This window comes from Centruroides vittatus, unplaced genomic scaffold (assembly GCF_030686945.1).
Source record: "Centruroides vittatus isolate TY-2023 unplaced genomic scaffold, ASM3068694v2 contig_922, whole genome shotgun sequence".
Lineage (NCBI taxonomy): Eukaryota > Metazoa > Arthropoda > Arachnida > Scorpiones > Buthidae > Centruroides > Centruroides vittatus.
The window spans coordinates 560,696-580,056 of NW_027122609.1; the positions used below are offsets into that span (position 1 = coordinate 560,696).

Below are 19,361 nucleotides of genomic sequence, written 5' to 3' on the forward strand. Positions count from 1 at the left end.
TGAAACGAAGGAAGTTATATGACTCATCAAAATTACTACTTGCTTTGCAATAACTTCATATCAGTAACAAAACCATTTTTGAAATTGTATAAATATTTATAGAACTAAACAGAATGTAAATTATCCACCCTGTCTAGAATCAGCTTAGAATCTTTTAAATTATTTTATTACTTTTGTTATAATTATAGTTTTATTGATGTTATCTAATGTTTTATTTTCTTATTACATTCTTCATATTCATTTATTCAGAGTTTATATATTTATATTTTCATTATTATTATTTTTACTATTAGAATTTGAACATTAAATATGGATGAAATGAATTTATGCTCTACATTCTTTACAAATAAACGTGGTAGCGAGACCAATTCGATGATAGAAGAAAATAATTCATATCAAAATAGAAAAGATAATAATTCGGAAGAAGAATATTCTGAAGTAAGAGCATTGAAAATATATTTTATAAAATAATAAATTAATGTTAACTTAATATACTAAAACACATTAAATATAGTATACAAACAGCATACTGTATATGAACATTTAAAAATGAAAAAGAAAATCTCATTTTATTTCAGACTATTAAATTTTTATGAAATTTAACAACATATAATATTTACGAAGTGATTTTTATCGAACTTATTAACAATCAAACGGATAAACTCAATTTAATTTAAAAATTATAAATTAAATTAATTTTTTTTTAGTTTTAAAAATAATTTTATAGAAAGAAAATAATTAAATAATCTATGTAATTATAAAAGTTGTTAATATGGAATATGAAAAAATTAATTCTTCCATAATTGAAATGAACATACGAATAAACTTATTTGCTGTCATGAATTGAATTGACTATCTCTCGAGAGATTTTACCGGCGGATATAAAGATAAACGATATTTTGTAGAAAATAATTAAATTATAAGAATAAATAATAATTTCATTTAACATGCTTTATATTAAGAATAATAAAAATAGGAGATGCAAAAATTTCTTCACTTCATTAACTTTTTCATGCGTTTTCATTATTCTGTCCGCATAATCATCAGTCGAATTCCAGACAGCCTGGATAAATCGTTTTGCTTTTGCCATTTGTGGAAGAAGATTCTGCCAGAATAATCGTTAAAAAAAATCAAATTTAATTCCTGACCGTATCCCTTTCTTTTCTTAATATCTTAAAAAGAAATTAACTCAAATATCAATTAGACAATCTAGGTAAAAAGAAATGCCAAAGAAAATTTGGAGATAATATTTTTCGTAATATTTTAAAGTATCTTCAAATTAATTCTAGTGGATATAGTGATTAAGTCTAATTTTCAAATTAAGTCATCTATTTTTATGAATAAAAATTAAAAATAGCTTATTTTTAATATAATTTAGCAGTATTTATTCAGATATATTTTCTGCTAGGCTTTACTTGAACACTTTATGTAAAAATTAAGGAAAACAGTATAGAAAATACATAGGCCTAAACCGTATTTCCTCGATTTTAAGATGCACCATGAGTTTGAAATTGAATTTTAAGATTTTTTTCTTATGAGAGAAAAATTTTAAAAGTTGTTCAAAGTAACCATAAGTTAGGAAAAACAATACAACTGCCTTGTTTGACTGCTCTATTTCCAAGACAAGAGTTACTCTGCCTGTCGCAAAATTCACAATTTGCGAAAATTTTATTCATCTGGCGATTAGAGTAGCGAATAGTCACAGGGTAGTCTGCAAAAAAAAAAAAAAAAAAAAAAAAAAATTACTCATGAAAAAAGTATCACAGAACATGAATCGGTCTTGGTCTGATACAATTTTACTATTAATAAACAACAAAAATAAAGTTGCTTGAGAAACTCAGTCGTAAAAACTCTGCATTTTGCTTTTCCGGCTGTTATATATAATAGGGAAAGTATGGTAATCGGTTTAAAAAATGATCTCCCGAGATTTTTAATTTTTGGACTCGGGACCTCGAAACGTCGAGAAACGTCGTTTTTTCCTGTACGTACAGATAGACGGCCGGATGGCCGAGCGGTCAATGTGGCACCCTACCGATCTGGGAGACCCGCGTTCGAATACTGGGTTTCGCAATGGGCGGCCGGGTGGTGAGGGACGGGGCCCGACGTATCCAGATGGATCACCCCCCGAAAAATTTCTGGGGATATTTCGGGACCTATTCTGAGTAGTATCGTTAACCTAACGAATACGATAAAAACCAGTTTCTATCGGAACCACGTGATTCGCGTTTAACCAACTGTGAAAATGCTATTCCGAGCCGTACGTTTCGTTTTCGGTGCCGACAGCCACGTGCGATAACTAAGCTTTTGTTATCGGTTACTCTCGAGCTGCCGTTAGGAACGTAACGAAAGTGAAAACAACATGGCGTCTTTTCGTGTGAGAATGATTTTACTTCACGAGCAATTGGAGAGAGGGGACAGAAGTAACTCCGATTAAATTTAATACTCTTTCTTCAACTTCAGTTAATTTTTGATTAACTGAAGGCCCACCTTCTGTTTGAAACGTTGATTTTTTTTATTTGTGAGGCTTTACTTTTAATGTTTGCTTTCCAGTCACTCCATGTCTATGCAAATAATATTTACATTTAATAAGATGTATTGCATTTGACATTTAATCATAATACTAATTCTAATTTGGTTATAAGGTTTATAGAAGTAGAACTTGTGGCAAAATTAAGTTTGTCATTTTATTCTTAATGAATGAATTAAAAAAATACATTAATTACATGAAGTTATATAGAAATATACAAAGAAACTTAGACATACTTTGTATAATTGTAAAATGTTAGCATTATGTAATAATAGAAATCTTTATTTTGTAGATTTTATCTAAGTTTAATGTCGGCTTTAATTCATTAGTTTTAGTAAAAAAAAATTCATTCCATATACGTAACTTAACAGTAAACTATACACTATACATAAATGACTATCTATCACATAAATTATAATTTTTAAAAACAAATATTTGCTTAACGGATGGGCTGACAAAATAGACCCAGACATTTTAAAACAAAACAAAACTATATCACTAGCGCTAGTACACGACAACGCTAAAAGCACGTGCTTCGCTTAGAAAATGGCGGGTTGCAGTCACGTGACAAAATACAATGTTAACTAAACTGTGATTGGTTAAAGCGTAATAGTTATCGATAGCATGGAACCCAGACGCATCTCGACCGACTACCCGTAGCGAAACCCACTTAACGTGGAGCACAGAATAGCGATTTGTCTAAGGTTCGTTAACTGCCTTTCGCTAAGGCGACTTATCGAATGTCCCGTGTATCGCTCTCGTTCAGTTATCGGAAGAGCTCAGAATAGGTCCCCTGGCCGAATCCACAAGAGCTAAAAAGAGGTCCTCTTATTGCCCACAGGGTGGAAAGAGTTAAAAAAAAGTACGTAGGATTATTAATGGGCACGATTTTGTTCACTCTCTTCGAAGCTTAATAACTTCTATGCTTTATGTCAAAAATTTCTGAAATTTTGCGGGGAGGTTTTGTATTAGAGGGATTAATGCTATTAAATTTTGGTGCTTAAAGGTCGACGGGGTGGGGAGATAAAGAGGGTTGTGTCGTGTCATATCTCGAATAGGGTCTGACTTTATGACGATTTTACTATACTAGTTATTAGCATTTACAGTTTTTTTAAAACCCATCCCTGCCTGCAAAATTAAGATTTATTTTTGCCATTTTATAAAATTAAAAAGTTCTTTTAAATAAATATCGTAACAGATGGCGCCACCAAATGTAGCCGGAAAGTTAAACAACTCGTTGCTGGATTTTTTAAATATTGTCAGTCGTTCTTTCATTTCTGGTTGGTACAGAAGTCACAGTAAGCGAAAAAGTAACCTGGCGAATATCTTTCTATTTTGGCGAATAAATAATGTGTTTGGCAAATGGATTGGTGGTTGCTATAAAAGAGCCAGGGTGACCCCTGCATGATCTCTTGCACATACGTAACTATTCGGTTAAATGCTGCAACATAATGTCATCTTGAATGCTTCTCATACGTTAAAAGGAGTTTAAATTAAACGCTCATTATCAGAAAAATTCACTTGAACTGATGTAAACATTGAGCAGTATATCCGAAAACTCGAATTGGTGCACCAGTTGGTCTATTCGCGACAGCTGCTGAGTGTTGTTTTGGACTGTGAACATCGATTCAAAAATGCAACCCTATTCAAAATGGGGTAAAAGAAAGTGCCTCTTAGAATCGAAAATATATGATATTTAATTATTGTAGATTTTTATTTAATAATTATTATACTTATAATAGATTTATTATAAATTATATTATTATTATTATTATTGTATAATAAATATTTTCCAGAAATATATTTTCTGTAAAAAATAGATATATGAATTCATGATATAATGGAAAATAAAAGATACATCTGCTGATTAGATTTTGTTTCTGGAATTATGTTTTTTGAATAATATGATATCCATAAACGATACCTTTTTTGGATATTTTCGTTTATTTTGTGATATGTAGGCCTCTTAATAATGCATATTATAGAGGCTGTAAAACTGAATAAGATTTTTATTGTAAAAATAGTTTAGCATTGTATTTTAATGTTAAATAAAAACATAAATCTGAAAATCGATCTCCACCGTATGATAAGCCCCGAAAAAAGACGCTATAGTCCTAAAAAAATTAATTGTAACGTAATAGTTAATATGTATATATTTATAATGAGTTTATCTATTTCATACTGTGTCAAACGACACATCAAACTGCCGTGAGATTGCTCATGCACTTTTGGAATCTGCATCATTATTCATTTGATTGTTCAACAACAACTATGGTAACATCTTCAACGGCTTGTAAGGTGACAGGTTTATGGCCTCGACCGGGTCGTCACAGATGGCAGTGAGGAATCATTCTACAGAGAGCTTAAGTCAGGGGCGGATTTAGGTTTTTCGGGACCTAGGGCTTATTGAAGTCCAGTAGGGCCCCATTTTTACCAAATTTAACCTAACCTATTAACTATTTTTTACCACACGATGAGTGCTCATTGTTAATGAAAAAGTTTTAAAAATTTATGATAATAATTCAATTTTTGTGGGCCTAGGGCTTAAGCCCTATTAGTCCCTATGTAGATCCGCCCCTGTGTGAAGTGAATAGTTTTTGGTGTAAATTCTTAGGACGGTGAAATTCTCGAAATGCAATCACAGCGGCGTTATTGTTTTCATAAAACAACTCTACAAGAAATGCACATTTTGGCAAGATGATGATCATGGTAACTGATAAGAATGACGTTCAATGGTTGTGGTTACTTTTATACTCAGAACTCAGTGCAATATGTATGCTTATCCAAAGGAGACCGCTTTTTCGTTGCTTACAGCGCCAAACTTCTGTAGTGGTTAGTTTTGGTGCTAGTATTAGTATTATGGAGATAAGCTCCGCATGTCTTGAAAACCATATCACCATACCAGATTTAGTTGCGTTTGGACAGTTAAATATCTCTGTAGACTGTGTTGAACAGGGGTATTTTAATTACGATCAGCCGATACTTTTAATAACTCTATGTTAGATTCTAAATAACGTTCGTTTCTGAATAAATTTTAAAATTTAAAACATTTAAGGCAAATACGGTATATATATTTGGGTTTGTTTTTCTCCCTTAGGATTTATTATGTCTTTTGTGTATTAGATTAAATTAAAAAATTACAAGAAAATAGTGGACCACATAATATATTATAGAAAGAATGTTTTAATTGGGTCCAAATGAATTTCGTTATCTGATTCTTATTTTTATCTTTATAGTGAATTTAATTACACATTCATTTTTTCCATGGATGATTATATAAATAGTATAGTATAGTATATAAAGTATATTTTCATTATCATTGCAATTTATGAATGAATAAAACTAAATTTAAGAAATTAATAATTTTTATTACTTTATTAATTCAAAACCTTTATAATGTTATTAAATTTCTTAGCATCAGTTCATGGGAATCAAGTTTTTAGAGTCTGTTTATTCTGTATATCAGTTCATTGAAATCACTACGTAATCTACCATTTGAAAATTAAATTTTATTTTATTTTTAATGTTTATTAAACCTTAACGCCTTTTGTACAGTACGTGTAAATAAAGAATGTAATGAAATTTAATTTGTAATTTGTTGAAGTCAAAATAGCCCTGAAAAATATTTAAGACTATTACATGTCATTATCTTTTGTTAGTTTTACTTATAGTAATGCTTCAAAAATTAACGAATAAATATTCTGACAGTTTCTTAACAATTTTCAGATATATTTGAGTTTGATATGGAATAGAGGAAAGCTTGGTGCTGCTTATTATGATACAAGTACTTGTTTATTACATCTATTTTCCGATCAGCCAGAAGTCAATCCCGATTTTCCTTTGGTGAAATTAAGTAATTTATGAATATTTAATATATTTTAACATAATTTTAATTAAGTTACAACATACTTTTATATTTTATGTATTAATCAATAAAAACATTGTAATTTAAATAATAAATTTGCGTATTTTATTTAATTTATTATGAAACTTTATATTGAAATTTTCATTTATTTTGAATACCAAGAAAAATATACTTTGATAATGTCAATAATTAATGCTTATGATTTTATTACAATGTTGGAATAATAACATATAATACAGTATAGCACACATAATCTATAACAGATAACTTATGATATGCTGTAATAATATCGGCACAAAATAGACTTTTAATGGATGGATCTTCATCTAATGGGAGGAGGCTGCGTCAATCTTTCAAAACTAAATGAAAGCAATACTTATTGAACCATTCTGTTCCAAAACTTTTTAGAGAGCAAGTTCTGAACGTTGTTACTTTCCCCGCTGTTATATAGTCTATAACTTAACAGAGGGAAAGTATGATGCGATCGGTCAAAAAATGACCCTCAAGTTTTTACATTTTTGGACTCAGGGATTTTGAAACGTCGAGAAATGCAAAAAACTCGGCTTTTTCTGTATGTATGAAAGTTAGTATATATTGGGAGAGGGACGATTTTATTCGTCCACTTTGAGGTTTAATAATTCATGCGCTTTTTGTCGAAAATTTCTAAAATTTTGGAGGAAGGTTTGGATATTAGGGGGATTGATGTTATTAAATTTTAGTGGTTAAAGGTCGAAGGAGTAGGGAAATAGAGGGAGTCATGTGTCACATCTCAAGTAAGGTCTAAGGTCTGACTTAATTAATGAAGATTTTACTCATTAGCATTTGAATTTTTTCTTTTTATAAAACTTATCTCTAGCCTGAAAATTAAGTGTTTTTGGTGTTTTATAATAATTAATAATTTTAAAAAGTTTTAAAAATAAAAATATCATAACAGATGGCGCCACACGCAATTTAAAATGTTTTTGACGGGTAAGTTACACAACTCGTTGCTGGATGTTTTAAAATAAGCATTACAGTCTGTTACAGAAGTATAAGAACACCATAAATTTTGTGGTTTTTCAAAATTTATTCTGAAATTATTGCTGGAAATATTATTTGTTATCATTTTAATTATTTTATCAGGTCTCGAAAAGTTCACATATAGTCATTTTGGGGGGCCTGTATCTCGCGAAGGGTCTCCCGTACACCCATGGTTTATTAGAATTTTTTTGTTCCTATTAATATGCTCTACAGCCCTGTTAAGGTCCCAACCCCCTCACACACATCTAGAATTGTGCCCAAAAATGGAAGTCAGGACAGCCTAAATGTTTAACATCCAAGAATGAGAGACAAGTTTTGAAGTCTATAACTAATAAAAACATGCCAACAAGGCAAGCTGCTGCTGAATTACCAGTAGATGTATTTCATGAGACTGTTTGGAGAATTTTAAAACAATGGCAATGTAAAATATTTAAAAATGAAGTTGAAATCACCTTTAACTGCCAAACACAAATCAATGCATTTACACTGGGCTAAGGACAATATGGGATGGACTGAAGAATGGCAAGAAATAATGTTTAGTGATGAGAAGAAGTTTAATTTAGATTGCTCTGATGGGTTTTCATATTATTGGCATGATTTAAGAAGAGAAAGCAGAGTTAAAATAAGCCGGCAACAAGGGGATGGGTCTGTAATGATTTGGGTGGTTTTAGACGGGGAGGTAAAACTGATTTAGTATTTGTTGACAAAAATATGAACTGCGAAAAGTATCAAGAATTATTATATAATAATATGATTACATTTGGTGCATTAATTGGAGGTCATAAATAGAAGTTTCAACAAGATAATGCTCTCACATCTGTTACTGTGTGCATTGCTACAATATTGTCATATAGTATAGGCCAGGGTGTAAAACCTTTTTGAGCCTGTGCCATATTGTAAGCATACATAGCTTTAAAAATGTTTATGCATGCCAAAGTTTTAGACTTTGAATAACAATATTTAGTTAATTTAAATTAATATACTTTAATTAAAATAAATGTAAAAAGTTGATTGAAAAAAGGATGATCAGTGATAAACAGAAAGGATAATTGAAAAAGACAGATGATAAATCGAAATCATATGATAAGTTGTGTGCCAGATGATTTCTCCTTACTTGCCACTTGGGGCATACATTGCCACACCTGGTATAGGCTATAACATTATATATTGAAATAAGATATTGATTAGCCAATATAGTTTAAGTAATGGACAAATGTTGGAATCATTTCAATGTCTATCCTTCATCTAATTCTATATCTATGTGATGATTATTCTGTAAGAGCAATTATTTATTGTGACATCATCACAATGCCAGGCTGTAATTTTTAATCATATTTTTAATTTATTTAATTTAAAATATATGCTCTTTACCTCAAATAGTGGCTTGCCCCTATACATCATACTTTTTTTAACAATAGAGTCATGCCAGTCATCTATCTAACATTTTCAGGGGTAAAATTTTGAATTGAAATAATGTGACTTCTGGTTTGCATTGGAAATTCTTATATAGTTAATCGGGGCCTCCTGCCCCTAAGGTTTTCATATCTGTTTTATCTTTCAAATATCTAATGTCGATCTTGAGATTGAGGAAAGACAGACAGAAGACAGTGGGAATTTATAGATCTAAAATTTTTTCAAATTGCAGCCCAATCATCAGATAGATATAGTAAACAAGTTTGAATGTTGACAAAAGTTGTGTTATTATGAAAAGCATTTAAATAAATAGACAAACACAAAGCAATATAAAATTCTTAAAGAAAGGTTTTAATTATATTAATTATTTAATTATTAATAATAATAAAAAGCATACTTTCCCATAGTAAGTTGGCTTCCTCTGTTTTGTATTTGAATATCAAATTGTAAAGTTAACACAAGTGTATATTAATAAGTAGTTAATAAATAGATTTTTAAAAACCAAATTTAAATTTGAAAACTTTTTGTTGTACAATCCTAAAAAGATTTTTTTAAATTGTGAAATATTGTTCCATTCCATTTTAAAATGATTTTAAATCTTAAAATTTTTAATGTTATAATATAAACCCGAAGGTGACATGCTATTCATGAAAGTCTTATCTATTATGTATTAATAATTTTTAAATAGCTTCTTATATTGTTTGATGTTTGTATAATCATAAACATCAGTGAAAAGTGTAGGACAGATCATTTGTAGAAAATGTTTGCACTTACACATATTTATTTAGTTAATTTTGCTTTGTTTTATAACAAAATCTACTTTATTGGAATTAACTCTGACAACAATTCTTCTCAATCACTTTTGGGCAATCAAGCCTATGCCCACCTATCGTCAGGAAACACTTCTCTCTTGACGAGTCACCTAAGTTTGTTTATATAACATTGCTCGATGTACAATCTAAGACCGTTGACATCCACTCCTTAGTATCCTATCACTCCTAAGAAAATTACTTGACACCTTCCATTCACCCACGTATGTGACATTTCATATTCTCCAAGCAAGAACTGCATTTTCACATTCACAGTAAACAATAACTTTAACAAGATTATCAAATTACAATCACTTGTTTCACCCTCCTACAAAAATTCCATTTTCGTTTTTGTGCATCTCCAAAGTTCTAAAAAAGACACTTTATTAATGTACGTCTTGTTTATTCTAGCCATTTTGAAGTATTTGGTAATGTTTCGGTCTTTACCAGTAATTATTTTACTCTCAAACTCCTTTTGTACAGTATAACCATGCTTTTTCTATATCCTCCAAAACTTTTTTCTAATTTCTTTTGACATTGTCACACCATTTCACGGTATCTTGTTTTCGCTAGTAAAGGTTTTTGACTCAGCATGGTAGTGATTTTCTCCTACCTTACTATTTCTTCTATTCTCCTATATCCTGGTTGTAGCAACCTTTTTGTAGCTTTCACATAGACTACAGTATTTGCCTGCCTTTCATTACTTAAGGATATATACTTCGTCTTCACTACTCTTTCTCCTTTTGTTATCTGACAAAATCAAATAAGTTATAGTTTGTATAAACATAATTTTTTCTTTATCACTTTCTGTAATTTTCTGTATAAAGTTTTTCTTTAACTTTATTTTTCTAAAATTTAATAAGTTACTTTTTATTGTATTATTCAGTTATAATTAATTTAATAATAATTAAACCTTATTTGTATATTGCTACTTAATTTTTCATGCATATTTTTTAGTGTTAAAACAAGTACAACCAACAGTTGTTCTTATAAGCTCAAGAACAGATGAAAATTTGATTAAAATTTTGCTTCAACATAGTAAGTTGATTATATATTTTGATATTTCAATATCTTTTTAAATCATAACATAAATGTATGACATTACTGTCTTTTGCCTGTTTCCTATGATTATATATTTTATTAGATGTATGATTTATATTTTTGAATATATTTTTTGTCACATGTAGCCTATTCAGCTGTTAATTGAAGGTAATAATACGAGAATCTGCTACGTTAAAGAGATCAGTTGCTCTTATAAGCTCAAGAACAGATATATAATTTTGTTATATAGAATAAATAAAAATTTCAGTATTCATTAGATAAAAATATATCTGTTATTTATCTATATGGGAAATATTAGAGAAAAATCAGTAATTTATCAGAAAAATTATAAATTATAAAGGAAGATATTCAAATGAAATCTGTTTTTCTTTTTCTTTACTTATATTTTTCATTTCAACTATTATTATTGAAGCTTGTTTGAATTCAATTTGATCGAATCAAATTTTTCAACATATCAAAAATCTTGAAGGATTTGAGTAGTGAGTGGACATTTTGTAAAATAACAAAATACTTAAATTTAAAATGCACTAAAATGTTGAAAAGTGGAAAATCTTTTTCAAACTATTTCCTATAATCAAAATGTCAGATTTTTGATTATTTTCATTTTCTCAGTAAAACTGTTTTTAATGTGTCTGCTTTTTCTCAAATAAACTTTATATGTTTAAATATTACAAACTAATGTTAAATATGCAAATATTTGCTGATTATATAAAGTAGTGATGCCATGAATATTCGGCTACTATTTGGTATTCGGCCTATTCAACTACTGTTTTTAATATTCGGTATTCTGCCGAATGTTGCGTACTATTCGGCCGAATACTGAATACCAAATCATGGGAAAAAAATGCATATATTACTCAAAAATGTATTTATTTTAATTACAAATTATTACATTTAATGCTTAAAATCTATCAGTGGTAAGTTGTGATGAATGAAAACAATTATTTCAGCATTTGTTGATAGCAAACGATTGCGCTTTTCCTCATAAACTATACCTACTTCTGAAAATAGCCTCTCACTATATACACTATTGCTGGGAGACGATAGATAAATCTTAGTGATTTCTGTCAGGCTTGGATACTGTTTTGCGTTTGCTGACCACTGTTTGTAAAGGTCTGCCGTCCGATCTAGGTGAACAGTTTTCATATAAAAATCAATCTCATTTGCAATAGAACTTTTCTTCTCCACATTGTCATGATTTTGCATATTTTTTGTAGCGACTTCCTCAAAACAGTTCCAGAAACTGTTGTGTATTTCAATGGTTTTATCATTTTCATTGATATTTCTTTTCTTACAAAATGGAGAAGAATCATCATCGGTACTAGTAGACTTATCACAACTAATTTTCAGAGCTTCTAAAAGAACTTTTTTTGTTTTGCTCTTTGCGTTTGAACAGGAAACTGGTTTTGAAACGCGGGTTAAAGTGGCAACCAGATATTTGTCATTCTCATCAAAGTTGAACCGTGTTTCAACCTCAAATTGTGTTACTAATAGTCATAAGGACTATTAGTAACACAATTTGATGTAACAATGAACATAATGCATGTCATGGCATGATCTACTCGCAAATAAAACAAATGCATCTGTGGCGTTGCTACTGCACCACCGCAATGAGACAGGTCGTAACCTGTCACCCGCGAAATGTACACATATTTTGCCGAACATTTGGCCACCGAATATTCGGTGCTTTGGCCAAGAGCGTAGCTGAATATTTGGCATTTGGTATTCGGCAAAATCACTATTCGTGGCATCACTAATATAAAGCAACCAGTAGTGTGCAGTGACATTTGATGATAGGGAAGCTGTGCTGACCCTGGATAGAATTATTGGAAGTGTTATACAATATTTTGGTGTGTGGCATCCATGAGCTAAACCACGCTCTGTAAAACGCATGTGCAAATGCATATAATCTGGCTGCTTTATTACACGATTCAAATATTTTTGCTGTGAAAGCTATCCTGTATTTGGCAATACAGCACTTCAATTGGGAATATGCATATACAAATTTGTATTTGAATATACAACAGCAATTTTATCATTTTTTCCACATGTAGTATAGAAATTTGTAATAAGATACATAATGTGGTTATAATAAAATATTAATTTTAATTAATTCGAAGTACATATGTGGTACGATCCAAAAGTTCAGGGACTGCAGTAATCTATGACAACAAAAGCATGTATTTGAAGTTACAGCGTATGAAATGGATTCTACCAAACCAGCTCTACGTGTTCAGGTTAATTTCACCCATGTCATGTGATTAAACCGCAAGTGCTGCTGTTTTTTTCTGGAGATAGTTACCTTTGTTCTGCGACGTAATAAAAGTGGAGTTTCAAGAACAACTTCCAACATTAAATTTTGTCAGCGTTTAGGTAAAACACCTACAGAGACTTAAAAATGCTAAGAAAGGTGTACGGTGATTCTACCATGGCAAAGTCGAAATGTTGGAGGTTGTTCTTGAAACTCCACTTTTATTACGTCGCATAACAAAGGTAACTATCTCCAGAAAAAAACAGCAGCACTCGCGGTTTAGTCACATGACATTGGTGAAATTAACCTGAACACGTAGAGCTGGTTTGGTAGAATCCATTTCATATGCTGTAACTTCAAATACATGCTTTTGTTGTCATAGATTACTGCAGTCCCTGAACTTTTGGATCGTACCACATACATTAAAATACAGTATGAAAATTGCACAATATGTATTTACATTTTAGAAAATACAAGGGAAGTGGTGCTTCCACAGTTTCCATAGATGGCATGCCACTGAAAGCAACCACTTATGTAAAGGTGATAGAGCTTCTTGTTCCTCTCAGTTTGCTATCAGGATGTTGCAAAGGTTAAAGTAGTATATGAAGGGTGGTGGTGGACACTGAGACAAAGATTTTGTTTACCAACAATTTATTTATTTGGGATAAGGAAACAATGCTTACAGATAATTTTGTTCAGAGTTGTTCCAGATAAAGGAGTAATTATTTGGTTGACAGAGGGTTCCAATCAGTCCTCTTCTTCTGTTGAGTAGGTCCCTGTTAAGTTGGCTCCAGGGCTGCTGATGTAGAGTTTTGTCATTGTTGAGGAGAGATCTGAAGTTTGTTCAAAGGATTATTTGAAGTCTGCTCTTCAATCAATCCTTATTCTTATCCAATCCCTGATATATCCTTGATTGGCATGCCTTTAACTAAGATGTATTTGTACTTCTGGCTACACTCTAACTCTGACTTCTTTTTCTTTCTCTCTCTCTCTGTGTCTTTGGGAACAAGGGTTTTTTAAGGGATTTTGATCCAAATTCCAACATTTGGATTGGCTCCAATCACTCTTTTTCCTTCTTTAATTGGCTCCCGTCTTGTTGCTAGGGGCCAGTTTCAGTTAAGAGAAAGACAGACATTATATGATATTTATGATATTCTCTGTATTTATTGAATATAAGACAGGTTTAAAAAAATGTATTTATTATGTAATTTAATTTGTGAAAATTTCTTCCATAAATAAAATATTTTGTTTTTCATTTTTTTTAGAGAATCTTACTGACTTAGAAGATATAATGACTAATCAGACAAATAAATTTATTCAGTTTCTACCATATATTCAATTTTGTAAGTATAAGTTGATTAGTTAATTAAATCATTAAGTAATTAATATCAGATTATAAATTAGAATTTTAAATGAAATCATTAGGTATAGAAATTAGTACTCTAGAACTACATAAATTATAACTCAAAAATCATAAAAATTAGAAACTAAAATTAAAAAAGAGAAAATTTCACTTCAATAAATTTTACATGAAAATGCTGTATAGAAAATACAATTGCAATAGAAGTATAAATTCAAACATTTGAACATTTTGAAAGTTACCAAGAAATTCACTAATTCTTATGTTAATTTGATGAGTCCAACTTGGAGTTCTCAGTTGGCTGATGATAATGAAATTAAAAACACCAAGGAAATTACTGCACTTTACTTTTATTTATTTGAACACATTGTTCAATTTTGACACAGTTGAATAGACAAGATTGAACGTTTTGCCAAACAATAAATTGAGTTTGAATAAAATCATAATGTTCAAAATTAATTCCATGTCATGTGTAAATGAATTCCTTATGTGTGTGCCACTTTCCAATTGATTTTATTCCATGTGAGGAGCGTGAATACTGTACACAAAGAAACTTAAATATTGTAAAATTAGAATCTTTTATTTGCGTTACACGATGCAGGAACTTTGTGGGATGCCAGCTATAAAAATCTTTACTCCTACTACAAATACACGTTAATACCGTAAGCAACAATGTTAGAATAGTACAAATTGAAATATTGTGATAATTGGATCTTAATTAATTAATTTTTTTACACCGGACATATACGGATATATAGGTATATCTTAAAACTATCTTATAACTAACTACTATTAATTTAAAAGAATAAATAGAATTAGAGTAAAGAGGGAAGTAGAAGACAAAGGAAATGGGTACCCGAGGGGTGATTGGTGGTGCGCTCGACGCGACAGGTCTACAGGACAAACCTTTTCTAAATACGATTAATATTGGCTTTGTTCATCAAACCTCTTATTGAATTAAATACATGTTGGAATCAACGATCGCGATGTTTTGTAGATGTTCTTCTGACGTAATAAAAGGTTGGTAGCGTTGTTGACCCCTCGGGGAAAGTGACCTCATTTCACTTTACCCTTTCCAGCACTGACCTTCCGTGAGTCAAGACTGTGTGTAATCTTTGTGCACTCTTTGTTCTTTTGTTACATAACCGGTTATGCTAGTCCAACTGCCTTTTTACCAATATTTCCGATAAGCACCAAGTCTAACAGGTTATGGGCCCAGTTACGGTAACAACTAATTAAGCGTAAGGAAAAGATAAAGGTAAATTCAAGGAATAATATAAATTAAATAAATTTACGTAAGAAGAATATTCGGCTAGAACAAAAGACTTCACAATGGCGGATAAAAGTTACGTTGCCATCACTAAATTGAACAACAACAATTATCACATTTGGAAATATAAGATGGAATTGCTGTTGATAAAAGACGAGTTATGGGACGTAATACAAAAGGAAATACCCTCGGATCCTGACTCATCTTGGTTAACAAAGGACGGAAAAGTGCGTGCCATGATAGGCCTCCTGATGGAAGACAATCAACTGCCATTAGTAAGAAAGGAAACTACAGCTAAAGGAACTTGGGAAGCCATAAGAAAACACCATGTTGTCTACACTATCAAATAAAGTTTATCTATTGAAGAAAATTTGTAATTTAAAACTAGAAGAAAACAGCGACATGGAGATACACTTGGCCAACATGGAGGAAATGATTGATTGTCTTACGGCACTAGGAGAAACTCTAGCTGAGAAATTAAAGATAGCATTATTACTTAGTAGCTTGCCAGACAGCTATAGCACTTTAATAACAGCACTAGAGACTCGTCCAGAAGATTTAACTCAGGAGTTAGTACGTAATAAATTAATCAAAGAACACTCAAGAAGAAAGACCTCATCAAATGAAGAATGTGAAGCGGATAAAGCATTTAAAGTGGGAGCACGCCCAGTAACTCAGGAAAGGAATTTGCTCAAAAGTTGTTATTTTTGCAGAAAGCAGGGACATGTAAAGAAAGAATGTAGGAAATATGCAACATGGAAAGAAAAACATCCAAATCAGGTCAACAAAATTTATGCGGAAAGTGATGAACAACACCCAGTAAAGGAATCCTATGTATGTTTTAAGACAGGAACACAAAACGAGATTCATCAATGGTACGTAGACTCGGGAGCTTCGTCACATATGTGTTGCGAGAAGTATTTATTCACAACCATTAATAGTAAACATAGAGAGAGTAATACTAGCCAATGGTCAAGCCCTATACACTGAAGGTAAAGGCAATGTAATAATAACCTGCATGGATGAAAATAACGAACAATGTCGAATATATATGAAAGACGTGCTATATGTGCCACACCTTAAAGCAGGGGTGTCCAACCTTTCAGATTCTCTGGGCCACATTGGACGAAATCATGGATTTATGGGCCGGAGTTAGCTAAAGAGCAAAAAAAAGTAGCAAAATTTTCTAAAAAGTAGCCCAAAAATAGCCATCTCAACAGTATTATATATAAAGTTTTACGGCTTTGTGAAACTTCTTTTTTGTGGTTGATGCCGTTGAAATAAATAAATAAAATAAATAAATAAATAAATAAAATAAACTTGTCAGTTTTGTTTACACGTTCATTGGGCCGCATTGCAACTTGTGTTGGGCCGCATGCGGCCCGCAGGCCGCGGTTTGGACACCCCTGCCTTAAAGGAAATTTAATCTCAGTCAGAAGACTAATGACATTAGGGTTTACCATAAAATTTGAAGGGAACATTTGCTCTATCCAGAAAAATGGAGTAACAGTAGCATCGGCAACAGCAAACACATGTTTGTATGAGCTTGATAAATCACATAAAGCGCTTACAGTGGTTAATGATATGAAGGAATGCATCCATTTATGGCATAGAAGATAAGGACACCGTGACATGAACTCCATAATTTCGATGCAGAATAAACAATTGGCTACAGGAATAAATATTCAGAAATGTTGCATATTCAAACCTTGTGAATATTGCATCGAGGCCAAGATGACTACTAAAAGTTTTCCAAGGAAATCGGAAACCAAAACCTATCAATTACTTGAATTAATACACACTGATGTATGCGGACCAATGCAAACAGCAACACCGAGAGGCAACAAATACATTTTAACCATGATAGATGATTACAGTAGGTACACCGAAATATATCTTCTTAAACATAAAAGTGAAGTACCCGATAAAATAAAGGAATATGTGGCGATTGTTCGCCATGTTTGTCCCTTAACAGACAATGCCCTTTGTTTGTTGCTTTCCCTAACGGTCCATCGTCCGTTATACCCGGAGGGGACGATTAACTCCGAAAGGGGGACAGGACGTATAAATAGCGGCAAGGCTGACGGAACAGAATCTTTCTTTTTCGGAGCATCGGAGAAGCGAAGGTAGCACATTGACAGTCTCGCCCATGTACAGGATTGTGTACGGTATTTTTAATAGTCTTTATGTAATTTTATGTAATTATATTCGTATCGGGAAAGAAATAATTTTTGTCGTGAAAACTACAGGATTGTATACGGTATTTATAATAGTCTCTATGTAATTATATGCGTGTCGGGAAAGAAGTAATTATTGTCGCAAAAGCTTGTATTTTATTTGTAGTCTGGTTCAATCCAGATGTAAACTTTTTCTGTTGAAAGAAAAGGAAATAAATCTTACAGTGGCGACCGCGACAGGATCTGGTGTGTAGACTACAAGCAGATCTTCTCGGTAGTTATCTGTATAACGGTTATACGATCCTTTGTTTGTATCCTGTGAATGAACGCAATGAGCGAACCAGATAGTCTTCGTGGGACTTCTCTCGATGGGGCTAGTGTAGCGTCTCCCCCAGTTATTACGGGTTTCCTGGGGATGATCCCCACGTTTTCGAATACTAGTAGTGACTCGGTGAATATACGCCAATTTTTTCAAACGGTCGACAATGTTGCCCGCCTGGCCGGATGGGATCCAGAAGTAAAGATTGCAATATTGCAGGCCAAACTCAAAGGAGGACCACTATCTACGTTTTTCTCCTTACAAAACTTGTACCCCCAGTCTTTCGACGATGTGAAGGATAACTTAATCAAGAGCTACGATAGGACAGAATTCCAGGAGAGGAGCGCATTGGACCAGCTGCTCGGCATTCGACAGATGAGGGAAGAAAAGGTATGTGATTATGTTATTAGACTTAACGCCTTGTTTTATGGGGCAGTATCGAAAGATAATCAAGTTTCGTTGCTCCGTGACAATGTCGTGATGCAAAGATTCGTGAAAGGGCTGCATCCTCAACTCAGGGAACACGTCCTTCGCGGCGGACCTAAAACATTAAATGAAGCTATTGATATCGCAGAGCGGGAAGAAAAAGTTGTTAATGAATGTGGGAACTTCAGAAATAATAGAGATATTTCTGCCATACAAAATCCCAAGAATGACTGCAATGATAGGGTTGAAAACGCTAGCGCCGAAAAACAAGAAAACGACAGATTAGCTCGCTTGGAAGCCGCAGTGAGTTCACTGTGTGAATCGGTCGCTCAATTGACCAAGATTAACCATGCAGGGCAGATGATAAAAAACTCGGGAAGTAGACGGTGCTTCATATGTAATGACCCGAATCGTTTAGCGAGGAAATGCCCTAAACGAAACCCTTCAAATTTAAACTAAATAAGGAACAGAATAAATGCCAGCACTCTGTTCCCAGTTGTAAAATAAGCCTGGCTGGGGTTGAGGTATCTGAGAAAGGACTTCCGATTATAAAGGGGACCATGGAGCAGCTGAATGTGTCGCTGCTATGTGATACGGGGGCCGAGAAATCGGTAATAGACACTGATTTACTGGACAGAGTAGAACTCCAGCACGGAAAACGGCCTTATATTAGAAAAGAGGTGAGAATTAGGGGAATCAATGGACATATATCTGTTTCTGAATGGGCTCTAGAGGTAGAGGTTAGTAAAGGCTGTGCAGCTATTGATTTGTTATTTTCGTGTATAAGGCTCCCTCCCGACCTTGAATACGACGGCATATTGGGAGTTGATTTTCTTAGCAAGTTTCCGTCTATTCTGGATGA

General features: G+C 32.3%; 1 protein-coding gene across 4 annotated transcripts in view; it reads left to right on the forward strand.

Annotated features, from left to right (window-relative positions):
• Positions 1 to 19,361, forward strand: part of LOC136984533 (mutS protein homolog 5-like) — a 110,128-nt gene that overhangs the window by 21,693 nt on the left and 69,074 nt on the right. For all 4 annotated transcript variants that reach the window (XM_067281556.1, XM_067281558.1, XM_067281559.1 and 1 more), the window contains exons 2-5: positions 294 to 438; positions 6,254 to 6,380; positions 10,592 to 10,672; positions 14,213 to 14,290. In XM_067281556.1, coding sequence (XP_067137657.1) covers positions 310 to 438; positions 6,254 to 6,380; positions 10,592 to 10,672; positions 14,213 to 14,290 — 415 coding nt within the window. In that variant the 5' untranslated portion in view covers positions 294 to 309. The remainder of the gene's footprint in view (positions 1 to 293; positions 439 to 6,253; positions 6,381 to 10,591; positions 10,673 to 14,212; positions 14,291 to 19,361) is intronic.